Source organism: Poecilia reticulata, unplaced genomic scaffold (genome assembly GCF_000633615.1).
Source record: "Poecilia reticulata strain Guanapo unplaced genomic scaffold, Guppy_female_1.0+MT scaffold_370, whole genome shotgun sequence".
In the NCBI taxonomy this organism is placed as follows: domain Eukaryota; kingdom Metazoa; phylum Chordata; class Actinopteri; order Cyprinodontiformes; family Poeciliidae; genus Poecilia; species Poecilia reticulata.
Genome location: NW_007615140.1, coordinates 5,210 through 20,087, shown reverse-complemented (window position 1 = coordinate 20,087; position 14,878 = coordinate 5,210). Strand labels below are relative to the sequence as shown.

General features: G+C 38.5%; 1 protein-coding gene and 1 long non-coding RNA gene across 3 annotated transcripts; one reads left to right on the top strand and one right to left on the bottom strand.

The window, feature by feature from the left end:
* Positions 1–736: 736 nt before the first annotated feature.
* Positions 737–2,203, bottom strand: LOC103460950 (uncharacterized). Its single transcript, XR_001776339.1, has 3 exons — positions 2,113–2,203; positions 1,682–1,745; positions 737–851 (listed from the first exon to the last, which is right to left on the bottom strand). It is a non-coding gene; the product is annotated as an uncharacterized LOC103460950 (long non-coding RNA).
* A 574-nt stretch (positions 2,204–2,777) lies between these two features.
* LOC103460949 (nucleoside diphosphate-linked moiety X motif 22) lies at positions 2,778–6,951 on the top strand. 2 transcript variants are annotated; one of them, XM_008403259.2, is made up of 7 exons: positions 2,778–2,935; positions 4,090–4,298; positions 5,324–5,858; positions 5,938–6,063; positions 6,238–6,335; positions 6,505–6,598; positions 6,690–6,951. In XM_008403259.2, the coding sequence occupies exons 2-7, from the start codon at positions 4,210–4,212 to the stop codon at positions 6,786–6,788; spliced, it is 1,041 nt and encodes a 346-aa protein (XP_008401481.1). In that variant the 5' UTR covers positions 2,778–2,935; positions 4,090–4,209; the 3' UTR covers positions 6,789–6,951. The 2 variants fall into 2 exon arrangements, with proteins under 2 accessions (XP_008401481.1, XP_008401482.1); XM_008403260.2 differs by having other exon boundaries at positions 2,778–2,965.
* The last annotated feature ends 7,927 nt before the right edge of the window (positions 6,952–14,878 follow it).

Here is a 14,878-nt window from a genome sequence, read left to right as displayed (position 1 = left end):
CTATCTATCTATCTATCTATCTATCTATCTATCTATCTATCTATCTATCTATCTATCTATCTATCTATCTATCTATCTATCTATCTATCTATCCTCTTTATTTAGACACAATTATGGTTCATAAACAGACAAAAAAAGAACAATAAAAATAAGAAAACTAAAAAAAATATATAATGAAACAATAAATCACCGACACATAAACTAATGCGCCAGTGATTCTACAAACTGGAGAAGAATCTCACTGAGCTTTGAACAGGATTGGTCAAACTCTGCTTGAAGGAGGCTTTCCACTGGCATGCTTATACATTCAAATGTGAAACATTAAATTCCAACTGAGATTAATTTTACTTCTGGAGTGAGATGCCTCAATCCTAAATTATAGCATAATCATGCCATAAGATCAAATCTTTATCTTGATCATTCAGGAAACCTCTCCATGAAAACAGGCAGGAAGCTCCATGTGAAAACAATTAGGAGCTTAGCTTATCTTAAAAAACGCCGCCCCCTTGTGGCTGGTTAAGTGCAGAGTTTTATTAGTGAAGTACCTTCTTTGATTTGTCAAAAAAAGCATTCTTTATTTCGTCCACGGAGGCATCCGATTTGACGCCCAACAGGTCATAGTAGCTTGCAGCTTTTCTGCGGGGATAAAGATAGTTTCTCAAAAACAAGCTGGCAATTAAAGCTGAACGGATTACATAGAACACACACACACATACACATACGTAGATCCACTTGCCTTTGTGCAGAGCTGAGAGACAGCATCCGCAGTCCGCTCTTGTAATACCAAATACAACTCTGACATAGTCGCAGCTGAGCTTCCAGCTGCATGACGAAAAATATTCAACTTTGACCTGTAACAAGGACAGACATAAAACCCAGCAGCGATTTAAAATGTGCTTATTTCTTGTTTAATGAAGAGACAAATCATTAAATGCACAAGGCACCTGTTATGGCCTGGCTCAAAGGCCACAACAACAATGGAGAACAAGACACAAATTGAAGTTGTGTCTTGTTCTTCATATTTTGGTGCATTAACAGATGAAAATCTTTCTTTGTAGCTAATATGATAAAGTAATGTCGAGAAAACTCAAGAAACCCCATGATTCCACAGCTTGCAGAAGCAGCAATAATTCTTAATAGTTGTTTTCAGTAACATTGTCAATTTCTCACATCGTTTTAGAGGAAGATTCAGTCTTTTAAGGTTTGTAGAAAATAGTTTCTACACATTTCTCTCAAGGTTCTACATCAGCTCTCAAATCAAGATGAGGTCTGGATTTTGATTGGGCAGCTGCAACGACTTGATTCCCTTCCTGTTCAGCCATTCTGCTGCACATAACTTTGCAAATCTACGTTGTTCAGCCATGTTGTTTTCAGCGAGACGAGACAGTTACATGCCACATAAAACATTATAATTGACGTTTTTTGCACAGTTTGGCGTTAGAATCAATTTGGTTGGATGTCCATTCCAGGAAAGATAGAAATAGGTCACAAATACTTTACAATTCAGAATAATTGTCATCACAGCAGAACGATAGATGTTAAATAGTTCTGAAACATTCTTATCATCCTTTCCAGACTGAATGGTGAAAACATTGCTAATGCCTTTACAACCAGATGTTGTGAAAACACACACCTGTATGGTTCCAACCAGCAATTTAATTGAGAAATTTTCAGTGTTTACCTTTCACTGTGTTTCCATTGAAGCTGTCGAGGTGGGCAGCCGTAACACATCTGTCAGCAGATGACTGCAAACAACAACACACACAAAGGGTTGAGAACAATCACAAAACAGCTACTGAAATCCACAACTTGTCAGCCTAGCCACTGTATCAGGAAGCGATTTCAGGAGTAACAAACATAGTTACTGAACTGTTGTTTCCTCTCCTGAAATTATAAGAAATGATTCCTGCTGTCAATCAAAATACAAACTGAGTTGACAGGAAGAACACTTAGTTCTGTTGCTAAGGCTAACCCCCAGACTAGCATTAAATGTCTACCAACTCTGCTGTTAGATGGTAACATCAGTGGTTATTTCTATTACTCTGTTAGACGTGAAATATAACTATTAATCAATATATAAGCAGAAGATAAAAGGGACAAAAGGTGACATACCAAATGAGATCACTTTCGTAACACTCCAGTTTTCCAATACATCAAGCTACTAGCATAACGGGAACCGGAAATGAAGCTTAATTTCAAAACAAAGCAGACAGTTTATACCAGCGACCAGCGTTTACACTGTAACTAGAACAAAAAGTAGAACAGAAATATTTGTCGTCACTACCACAATTTTTTGTCACAAAAAGCAATTTATTAACAATGTAATAACCTATATTTTTTCATAGTTAATGTTTATTGGTCTAAATAATAAGTCCTGGCAATAGTATTAAATGCCTTAAAATGTTTGTCTATGATTCTGAGATGTATGACAACATAATTCCTCTCTTTTTAAAGGAGAAAATAAATGCTTTTAGAAACATCAAAGAGGAACACAATGTACAATTTTAGATAACCTACCACAATGGTTAATCTTTGTGTTATTTTTTTAAATTTTGTATGTTTACTTTGAAAATTCCAAAAAAAATGTACTTGGGCAACTTGACGGAAAACAGAGCAAAAACACGCCCCTAACTTTTCCACGATGGGCAACCCTGCGATTACCTTAAGTGGACACATACATTTGATTTTGATCATAACATAATAGTGACATGCATGTCAGTTGTCATAAATAAGCGATCTGTCTGAGCAAAAACATACAATTTTAATCATTCCATTCCACAATCAACTGTAATTTTACAGTCTGGCCACGCGGTGGTGGTAATGAGTATATTTCTGACATCTGACGTAGATTTCGGGGAAAGAGGAAGAAACGACTAGTGTTTTGAAAGGTAGTTCAGTCTGGAGAAAGGAAGCAGGAACAAAACTGCCCAAGCAGGTGAAACATATTATTAAAATAACTTTTAGGGTAAGCTAGTTAATGTTTTGCATGCTAAATTTGTTAAATAACATTATTTACCAATATTTCGTTTCATTGTTACTGTGTTGTTTGTGTTTTTGGTGCTGCTTAGGATGATTATTCATTTAACTATTTGCTTAAATCCAGTGAAAGTGAGCTAAAACTCTAAAATACATTTTTAAACCTTGATATAGGTCGCTAACGGTGACCTATATCAGGTCACCGTTAGCGTCAGATCGTTGTTTTGTTAAGTTTTATTGGTTTAAAATATTAAAGAAGACGAATCTAACATTAAACCACACCTTGCACCTCTGTAGGTTAAAGAGCAACATGAAGTGCATCTGTGGAAGGGGTCACTGATTATACAGTCATCAGCAAAAGCTGTTAACAAATAACTACATTATCTTAACAGTTTCAGACTAATTTGTTATATACGTTAATCAAACCGTACAGTTTTGATTAACTGTACGGTTTAATCAAACCGTACAGTTTGAATTAAAACGTTTACAGTTTTAATTCAAACTGTAAACGTTTGCAATGTTAATACTTTTTTGCTATATCCTCAGCAAGAATGTCTGCATCTAAAAAATACTTTGAAGCTCAGCGATATGCGGGTAATAATTGCTAATGCAAGAGTGCAGTGATTCAAGATACAGTGACACAGCTGTTTTTCCTGACTGAGTCAGGAAAAACAGGTACATGGACAAAAGTTAAGATTCTTAAGTTATCTGAACAGCAAATAAGTGGCACTCATCCAGAATTAATAGATGTTTTAAGAGTTATAATCAGAATCGGAAAAATAATATGACTCTTTGGTGGAATTTGTTGAACCACAAAAGTCTGGCCCACACAATCTCCCATTCTCTTTGATGACCAAAACAAAACCAAATCATGCACATTTGGACTCTGTTCAGTGGGAAAAGCCACTAATTAGTTTCTATTTCTAACTCTAACTCGTTTTATCTCTTGAAGATGCAATATTGATCTAAACGTAGGTATTACTTTCATCCAGCTTTATAATCTCTGATTTGTTTGTCCTTGGTGTTTCTGTTTGCTTACGATGAGTGAACCAACATATGTTATTTTGCCTGACGTCTTTAAAATTATTTACACGTGATTTTTTTTGTCTTTAGGTTTAACCTCACCAGGATCCAAAACGTCATTGTCTTCATATAATTATTACGACCGGTTAAAGGGCCAGGTTGGGCTCAGAGAGAGAGAGTAGTGGACTCCAGTGATCATCCACAGTAAACATGATGGACCCTGAAGTGTGTCTTCTGCTGGACTGTGCACATTGGAGCGGGCTGCGGGAGCACCAAGTACAGGTGGAGCTTTCAGACAGGTACTCAGATCTTTACTGATTTGTAAATGTCATGTTTTATTTCCTTATATTTAGCTTCTGAGCAGCAAGCTATTCTTATATTATTATTTTTTTAATGGGTCCTGGTCAGAAGCTTTTAGACCAATAATATTTTTTTATTATTTAAATTCCTATTTTTTATATAACAGTATTTTTTTATTATAGATTTTTTTTTAAGTAAAAGTACTTGAATTAAATTCAAAACACTGTATTGATCCAAAAAGGAAATTAAATGTTGTAACACCTATTATGAGAAGTTTACACAGAAAAGTATTTTGTCTCCTAGATAATTTTTTTTTTTTTTTGCATAAAGTAGGTTAAAAAAATTTTCATCCAATTTTAAGCTTAAATGTCCATAAAGGTAGATTTAATATTTTTATATGATTTATTTTAGTTTGAAGGTAGTCTTATACAAATGTTTTATTTTTTCATTCCAAAGTATCTTCTAAGTATCTTTTTAGCTGCAAGTGTAGGATTTTTTTCATTAAACTTGTTTCAAGGTCTTATTTCATTAAAGTATGTTTTGGTAAAATCTATGATTTTATAAAAACAACTTGTGTTTTCATATAGAATTAGTTTTTCTTAGTTAAAAACATTTTTTTTTATTTCATTTAAAAGCCATCTTGTATCCAGGTTTTATCTATAAAAACTATCTATTTGTTAAGGAATTTACTATGATTGCTTATTTTTATTTATTTATTTGTTCAACCTTTGTTTAAGCAAGAAGTCAAAATTGAAATTAAGACTCTTTTACAAAGGAGGCCTGGCAAAATTTTGTTAGTTTAGCCTTAAAAAGACAATAGTACACAAACCAGTGTTGATACATAGAACAAAACTTTAACTTGGATCTTAAGACATTTTGTTCCCAGAAGCCTGTTACTACGACAAAGTTTGTTCCATATTTTATAAATGGACCTATGAAAACCAAAAACCTCTGATAACTCTTGAAGAACTGTTGAATAACTCTTTGAGAGATGAAAGTAAATTCTGGATTATAATTCCCTCAGATTCAACAGGCAGACAGATCCTCTTCTTGAGCAGCACATAAACCAGGTTTGGACCGAGCGGCTTTCCAAGGAGCCATGGCTTTTTAACGGAGCCAAATTCAGGCTACATTCCTTCTGCTTGGACTCTCCAGAGAACCTCGGCTGCTTTCAGTCTGACTGTGGAGAGCAGCAGGCCGGTGACGCAGCTCAGCACAGTGGGGACTTTATTAACGGCTGTACACTTCAGACAGAAGATGGTGGAGGAGACAGTCAGAAGATATCACAGCCAAAACATCGCCCTGGTTCTGTTCTCACACTGAGGCTGGGCCTCACCTGCTACAAGGACTACCTGGGAACAAACTGGTCTGGTGAAGTGGCAGAGCTCCGCCGCCGTGGGCAGGAGTTTGGCGACCCTCTGGCTCTGCTCGCGCAGCCCCTGGGCGTCGGTGCCGTGTTGTGCACATGTGATGGTCAGGTGGTGTTCATCAGGAGGAGCCAGAAGGTGGCGGAGGCGGGGGGGCTGCTGGACATTCCCGGCGGCCACCCGGAGCCAAAGGTGACCTTTAAAGAGTAATGATGTTTAATTTAAACCCTCGGTCTGTGGTCGGTCTTCATGTGTTTGCTGCTGTCTTCAGGCGGTGTGTGAGCGTCTGGGCAAGGCGGCGGGTGAAGAGCAGATCAGTCTGGTCATGATGCAGCAGAGGCCGGACGCCGTCGTCTCGGAGCTGTTCTCCTCTATCTGCGCTGAGATCAGGGACGAGGTCACTGTTGCTTCATGTTTAAAATAAGAACACTTCAATTTCAAATCAGCTCTTAACGTGACAGTGGCTCTTCATTGTCCTTTTCTCAGTTCAGTTCAAATGTAGTTTATTGATCCAGAAGGGAGATCAGATTGACAATATTTCTTAATTGTACCCGACCTGTTCTGCCTGCAGATAAATATTCCTTTGAGCAGCCTCGGCGCTCCTGTCCTGATGGGCATCGCTCTCAACAACACCAGCGCTGGACGCCCGAGCTCAGAGTTTTACATCAGGTATTATCCTTTCTTTATCCAGGTAAAAAAAAAATATATCTTAAAGCTACAATCAAATCATAATCAAAACAGAGCAGGTTTAAGAGGAAGTGTTTTCTGTGATGTGAGATATCACCTGACGTCTGAAACATTTGATAACTTTAAGTGACTTCCGTCTCTGCGTCCTCAGCTGCTCTCTGTCTTCTGATGAAGTCAGAACGTTGTATTGGAAAGGAGGAGCCGAGGCCAGCGAGTCCACAGACGTCGTCTTCCTCAGCACAACGGTCAGTTCAGCTCTGAAGTCGGAGGCGTGATTTCCTGCTTCAGCATCGGGGCAGGTTACAGACGTCGTTTCTGTCGTGTTTTGTGTTGCAGGAGGTGATGCAGCTGAACAGAAGCAGCCCTCTGTGGTCGGAGATGTGTCCCTCCGCTAAAGGAGCCATGCTGCTTTATCAGGTGGTGAAACCAGGATAGCCAAGCCAAACCAAACCGAGGAAAGATGAGCACAAAGTTTACCAGTTAAATTTATTCACCTCAAGCACTCGGAGACCAGCAGTGGTGTCAAATCTCTGTTCTTTGTAAAATAAGACGGTTAAAATATTTTCAATAAAAATCTTTTACAAAGTTTGAAAAACTTCTCATCATTTCATCTTTGAAAAACAACCCCAGCTATCTTTGATTGTACAAAACAGCGTGCAACATTAATCGCAATGCACCGTGCAAAAGTTTTAAACCATCCCTCCTTTCTTTCAACTTTGCCTCCAATGAGCCACGTTTTCTTGTAACCTTTTAAGGTGGTCTGGATCAAGTTTTTCTCGACTCTGGCTGCTTTTTGACACAGTCCCTCTAGCTGACCATGATAAGTTAGAAATTGAACTGGAAAAATGGAGGACAAAAGAAGTGTCAAGGTAAAGACTCTAGAAGCTGGTTGATTCCTTCAATTTTAGATTTTCTTGTTTTACATAAAATAATAAAAGGAATAAATATCTAAGAATAGCATTAGGGATTTTTGTGAATATATTTGAATGGTTTCTGATATTAAAAATAAACAAGGCACCTTTATCTTTCATTCCATACAAGTTGACCTGGTGAGATCACTGCGCTTACAGAACTAACACCTACGATTGTGTAGCCTATAGCTTCTCTAACGCACAACAAATGTTTGTTGGGCATTTCTCCAGCACAAGTTTCAGGAAGTCAAGTTTCATAGCACTAAGATTTCTAATCAAGTACTACATCTATTATGAAAACACCCAATCCGTTAAATTAGTTTGTTTTCTACCACTGTATCCGTCCGCTTACAACCATCGATGTGTGAATGTATTATGAAGCAATTCAGGGTTCCCTGGACTCGATAAAGCGCTATAAAAGTACAGGCCACTTAAAATGCACCACATTCTAGGCCTATTTAGCTGTTCAAGATGACAGAAATGTAACTATAGAAGACTTGTTTTTAAGACAAACCTCTCCCGTGATGAAAAAAAAAACTGGCTGGGATAGATTTTTAGAAGACACATTTTTCAGCAGGTTTGTATATAAACTCCACCAGCCCACCTGCATCATGAGGTTCGGAGTTTTGTCACAGCTTAATATCACAGAAATCCCTCAGTACTAAAAATGCAAAACTAACAAATGCATAGAAAAATAAATATATTAACGGAACTGGTATTGAAAATGTAAAACCCTGCATAAATTCACAATAGCTGCTTGTTATACAAATGCATTCAGTGTTGCACATATAAGCAATGTTATGTATTCATTTATCTGCATCCAACTGCTCATCACGGCATTTCCACCATTAGACTCTGGAGAATCATTAAGGTTTCATTGGTCTCCTTATAAGCACAGATTTACTTGCTACTGCTTGCTGTCTGCCACATCTTTGTATCACATCTATTACTTGATTCCCTTTCCGCTTGCGGTCATTATGGCTCTGCAACTACCTCCCAAGGAGCATCAGAGGACCAATACTCCTTTCAGATGAGCCTGAAGTGTCAAAAAACAATTCCAGATTGTGCATTGAAAAAGGAGAATGTGGAGAACAAATGCTTAAAAGGTTACAAGAAAACGCGTTTCTGTCTAATTTCAAATGAGGGACGCCTCATGACTTCTCCAGTGTTGTAGTCGGCATTTGTTCTTCGCAGTGATCGTCATAAAAAACATCCCAGTCCACTGTGACAGCGGCCTCGTTCTTCTTGTTTCATGTTTCCTCAGGAGTAACTCTGGTAGCCGCTGAAACCGAAACTTCTGCTGTAGTTGTAGTTCTGCTGCTGATAAGGCAGGTTCCACTGAAATGACAAGAAAAAGAAAGAATCAACCCGGAGCAACAACACACACACACACACACACGCACACGCACGCACGCACACACACACATGCACCACACACACACACCCATTAAATATGAGTGCCAGACCTGAGCCATCTGCACTGGCAGCGCTATCTGTCAACAGTCTAACCAGTCTAACTCCCAGCCACTCCCTGGGCCCACTGTACAGATGGGGCTGTGTGCATGTTGAAAGGAGGAGACGCGACACCAGCGAGGCTCATTGCCACGACAGAAGAAGGATGACCCCCTTTTACAAATAAGCTGTCGGGGAGGCAGACGGCACAAAAGCAGAACGTCTCGGGGTGTGAAGGTGAAGAGGCTTTCTGGTGTTTCATGTAGTGTCTGGGATGATGAATGACTATAAGCTGCAGTATCATAGCGGCAGGGTGCTGCTTCAGAGCACTGCCTGCCCCCGATTCCAGCCTCCTGACGTTAAAGCAGAACGTGCAAATTTGTCCTGCAGAAAAAGCCCATAAATCACACCAAGGACCATGTTAGTGCTGTCAATATGTGTTTATTATGAGCTATAGCTTTCTGTCTAAATCACAGAAGTAAAAAAAGACAATAGCACTTTTATGCGTAATGTGTGCTAAATTTAAAAACAGAATAACAAATAAAATAACTTAGTTCTTTCTTGTTTCTGTGTTTTTTAATGAAGTGTTTAAATTGATATCCTACTGTTGACAGACTTCTTTTTTAACTTTAATAGGACACACTGAAACTTCTACTTGCTGTTTATCAGACTATAAGAGGGTTTTGGTGGCATTCTGGTAAAGTTCATCTACAACTTTCAGAGCCAGACACAGACTTAGCTGCTCACTGTGTTCTTATGAAACACTAAACAGATAGTGCAATCTTTCCATCTAACGCTCAAATGAAAACACAAAGACAAAACATACGTTTGGATTTTATGTAAACCTTGTTTTTTTATTGTAATGCTTAATGATTACTTATAGGTGTGAAAGGGTTTTCGTTTTTGCGCCGCAATGTTTAAAAAGGTAAAACATCATATTTTTCACATTTTATGAAGAAGGATCAAACACCAACAAGTGCCAGAGAAGAGATATTCCATAACCTGGCAACTTATTAACTGTCCTTATGAATGGTTCAAACCTGATCCAGCAAGAACTGGAAGGTTGAAGTCTTTACAGCAACATAGTGTCACAAGTTACACCAATTGCAGTCAGATGCCACTAAATCATTAAACATTCTTGGTAAACATACAGCATTATGAAGATCAAGAAGCACAGCAGATGGGTGACGGATAAGGTTGTGGAGAAGTTTAAAGCAGGGTTAGGTTATGGAGGAAAACTTTGAACAACTCAATCCATAATATGAAAAAAAATATCAGGAATATGTAATATCTGTGGATGTAATATCACAAAGGCTGATTTGAAGTTACAAAATAATACATCCAAGAGAGTTCAAACATTGCATGGCACCAAGAAATTCAGCCTGTTTCTCATTGTTGTTGATATCCACATGTCACACATATCACACTGCCCCAGATCCTCAAGGTGACAGAGTGTTGGAAGCGTTGATGTAAAAGAAAAGATTATTTTATTCTAAGTGATATAATGGTGGTATGTTTTTTCAAACTATTTCACAATCACATGATTTTATGTTGGTCTGCCCTGGAGAATGGCAGACTTAGTAAGATGTGGCTGTCAGCCTAGTTGATCATAACAAGGAGTATAAATCACAGAAGCAGCCAAGAAGACCAAGGTAACTCTGAAGGAGCTGCAGAGATCTGTTGATCAGGCAGAAGAATCTATCTACAGGATACCTATTAGTCAGGCACTCCACAAATCTGCTCTCTATGGAAGACAGACAAGAAGAGAATCTAGCAGACATAGAACAATGTCTTCATGTTGAAGAAGATTCTCTGGTCAGATGAAACCAACATTTTACTTTATAGCCTAGTCTGGATTATTGAAATTTTTTATATATCCCTAAATGCTGCAGTTTTTAGGCAGTACAAAGAGCACGAGTCTATAACTCCAGTCTTAAAATCTGTTCATTGGCTTTCTGTTTGTCTTTGTACTGATTTTAAAATTTTACTGCTCACTTTTAAAGTTTTAAATGGGCGAGACCCATCTTATCTTCTTAATATCCACACACCTTTGAGAGAACTCTGGTCAACCAGCCAGTTTCATCTTGATGTTTCAGGGTCAAAGCTAAAATGTAAAGATTATTGAGCGTTTCGTTGCTCACCTCTTAGTACTGCTAAGACTCCACAATCATTAAATGTCTGCTGTAAACTCATCTCTTTTCTCCAGTCTATGACGGATTACATATGAGGTGCTTAATAATTAGTTGCTTAGTTTTAAAACACTAACTCTGTGTTTTATTACCGTTTTTATTTTTATTGGATGTAACTGTGAAGCTCTTTGGTCAGCTGATATAGTTGCTCCAGTTCTTGTGGGCCGACATCCTGCCAGTTTTAGATGTGTCTCTGCTCCAACACAGCTGATTCAAATGGTCCAATTACTTCCTCAGAGTGTCATTAAGTTCTGCAGAGGGCTGTTAATTAACTATCATTTGAGTCAGGTGTGTTGAAGAACTAAAAAATGCAGGACACTGGCCTTGAGAACACCACAGTCTTAAAAAATCAGAGGTACATATGAATGGTTTTAATCAGGACTTTTTTGTATGTGTTCAAATGGTCCAGTCAAAGTCCAGACCTAACTGAGAATCTGTGCCAACACTTTGTCATTCAGTCTGGATGAGTTGGGAATTATTTTACAAAGAATAACCAGGAAAGTATTTTAGTTTCTCTAAAAGACCTGCAGGTGTAATTTTAAAAAAAAATGTGGTTTAGGCCGCACTTTAAAGATTTTTATTTCTAAAATATTTTAACCAATTTTAAAGTAATATGCCTCAAACCAACACACCATCAGATGTCTTATTTACACCCCTAATGCCGGTCGATGCATTTTGAACACATACTAATTATATTTAAGAGCATGTTGCCGCCATCTAGTGGCCGGAGTAATGAGAAATTCTGCCTATCTTGGCTCATTTCTATGCTAAATAACTAAATTTACACTCATAGCTTGTGCTTTATGCAAATTAATAGCCCCACTTAATTTAAAGCCTGATAGCAAAAACACAACTAATTTTTAATAGATACATAATGTTTTGCACTACTTCCTGTTGGTCTCATAAAATCCTAATAAAATGCATTGATGTCTGCGGCCAAGTTCAAGAGCTTTGAGCACCTTGTTAAGACTGACGTATAATGAGGCTCACATAGCTTCTCTGTGCATACATGACTGCTGATTAACTACAACATCCTGAAGGTCTGCGTTTGTCAGTCACATGACCTGAGGTGACAGGTGTCATTGACCTAGAGGATAACTTCCACAAAAGCAACAAAGAAAACCTTATTAGCCCCGCAAAATGAGGCTTCGTGTATAATTGTCACCCCGCACATGTCCTACTACCAGGGGTCAGATGAAACATATGAAACATACCTTGGCATGGAAGGTCGGTATTCTGGTGAGCAGCAGGAACTGAAACATTCCTAAAATAACTTGAAGCATAATCCCCATCGTGCAGGAGTCAAAAGGCGCACCTTAAAAAGTATTTTTGGTCCAATCCAAAATAAAGAAGAAGAAAAAAAAAAAAGATAGAGAAGGCGGCTTGTGTTGGGTTTTCTTCGCCGGTTACAGACGCAGATGTCCCGCTTTCATTCTCCAGTCTCCCTTCCTTGAAAGCGCTCCCATGGTGGCATCATCAATGCTGGAATATCAACTTTGCTTTCTTGCATTTGGGCTTAAATTAGAGCAGAAACATTTTCCAGCCTAAAGTAAGTTCAGCACAGACGGAGTGTGCCTCTCTGAGTGTGTTTTTAATGTATAACCTTGGGAGCACAGCAGCAGATTCGGGCCTTTGTCTTGAAAAATGAATGAACTTTAAATTAAAGCCCGTTTCTTTAATCAGTCCCGTTTGGCTCTGATCCCTGGAAACCAGTGATGATGTGGGGTGGGGGGGGTTCCAGCCGGCGTGGCGTGACGGAAGGATTATACAGATTCCCGCTGAAACGTGGAGCGATCAGAAAATCCTGGCGTGTCTATAAGGAACACACACACACAAAAAACAGCATCATCCAGGAATAGGACGTTTTATCCGGTGAAGATCCGCCGTGCTGAGGAACAGCGCTGCATATTCCTCTCCTCTGACTCAGTCACGCTTTCACTACACAGTCGCTCCAAATTAAAATGTGACGTCTCCTCTCCAGGCGCATCTCTCCGCTGTCTTCTTTCTTTCAAATTACCTCCTTATAAATAACCCCTGTAATCCCGAACCTCCTCTGACATGGAAGTGCATCTGCGGCTGAGGCGGCGCAGCAGCAGCAGCAGCAGCAGGGCAGTCCGCACACACAGAGACACAGAGCCAGAAAGAGCCGCGGGAAAGGTGCAGCGCTCTACATTTGTTATTGTGATCGCTTTCCTCGCTTCCTTTGCCCTTGAGACGCACGCAGCGTAACCATTGCGCCGCCAACTTTCTTCCGAACGGGACAGGCGCACTGGATACAGGTGCAGCGTCTCTATTGGTCCCAGAGTGAGGGATCAGGGGGCCTCCGGGGGCCCCCCACTATGCAAGGAGGGGAGCGTGGCCGTGCTTGCCTCTGAGGACACGGGGGTCATGCCTCTGGAGGATTCCTTTAAAATTCAGTTAGCCTGAGGGGCTATAAACCAGCACATGTTGAGCCTCATATGGTCAGATTCAGGGGAATCGTATATTAAGAAAGCTGAAAAACGAACTCAGAAATATATACTCTGATAATTACTTTATCATCAGCTTTTTTGACGAAATAAAATCAATTCAATACTGACTTTGTAAATGTATTTCTTCCAATCAGCACAAGTTCAAGATCATGTAGGGAACCTAGGATGATTTTTTTAGGGGTGACACACTTTCAGCTAAACCCACAAAAACATATCACTTTAAATTGACCAGTCATGAAACAAACATTGATTCAGCTTTAGTGAAGTAGGAAATAAGATTGGTTTGTTTCTCTGATTTCCACTTCCATTTGTTGTGCATATATATTTTTTTAAGTTTTGTATTCTTTTTAAATACAATATTCACACATAGGAATACGCAAAATAGCAGCATTAACATGCATGGTATGGGCCTAATAAATAAAATATGTAATTTCTCTCTTGTTGCTGTTTGTGTGTGAGGGGGTTGGCCATGTCGGGTCTGTTTGGGGATGTGACACTGATGCAGCGCAGGACTTTGGGATGATACCTGAAGAGAGAAGCGATGTTAGTGGTGTGGTTATTTTCTCATTGTATCGAAGGGGAATGGAGATGTGTATTAGTAAATGTATGGTTTCGGGCTTAGTAGTAATAATAATGTTCATACTGCCCAAAAGTTCTGCATTGGTGCGTCCTTTCCCATAAAAATCTGAATTTAAAAGCACAATAGGAGAGTCACATCACAACAATAAGTTTTCCAGTGCTGCTTGGATACATTTATATGGCTGAACTTATAACTTAAAATATAAGTTTGATTAATTACAATATTAATCTTGGTTCATTTTCTAAATATTGTAGTAGATTAAAGTTATAACTTAGATTTTTTTTTAAAGTTGGCCCATTCCTCCTCAGGTTTTAACTGCAAAATAATCAAATAACCCTGTATGAGGGTTAATGGTGGACTTTAAAAGGAGGGCCACAGCCCCCGTTCGCCCTGCACTGATGGCGCTACTGTTTAATAATTAACAAATGTAATTACACAGCCATTAATAGCCTGGTTTACCACTTTGAAAACCGAACATGATGGTTGTTCCACAGGATAGATAAATACAGCACAATCATGAAATAGTTTATTTTTTTATTTGTGTTAGAACTATTTGTTTCTCATTTATGCATTTTCTTATGGATTAATCTGAGTTGTTAGCTACAATTCGTTATAAAGTAGCTGTGAAATGACATTTAAGGCTCTACTACTAATTGGTCTTTTTTGTGTCCTATTAATGTAGTCACTATGAATATGTTGCTAAGATGTAATTATGATTGTAGAATCGCTCATTTTAATAAAAATGTTTTACTTTTGTAAGTATTAATGCGATTCTGGCTTGATAGAAAATGTAACTTGTTTTAAATTAGATTTAAAAGACTTTTGTTAATCCTTGTTACTAGAAAACATTAAATGAGGTCACTTGTTAACTTTGATGGTTATTTTTTAAATAAAATGAAATACTTTTTTCTTTTATTGCCAT

What these genes read in the sequence shown, in the direction of transcription:
- LOC103460949 (XM_008403259.2), top strand. Translation starts at nt 4,210, where the DNA reads ATGATGGACCCTGAAGTGTGTCTTCTGCTGGACTGTGCACATTGGAGC. An exon ending in GCGGCCACCCGGAGCCAAAG is followed by an intron (nt 5,859 to 5,937) that starts GTGACCTTTAAA and finishes TGCTGTCTTCAG; the next exon opens with GCGGTGTGTGAGCGTCTGGG. An exon ending in GCGCTGAGATCAGGGACGAG is followed by an intron (nt 6,064 to 6,237) that starts GTCACTGTTGCT and finishes TTCTGCCTGCAG; the next exon opens with ATAAATATTCCTTTGAGCAG.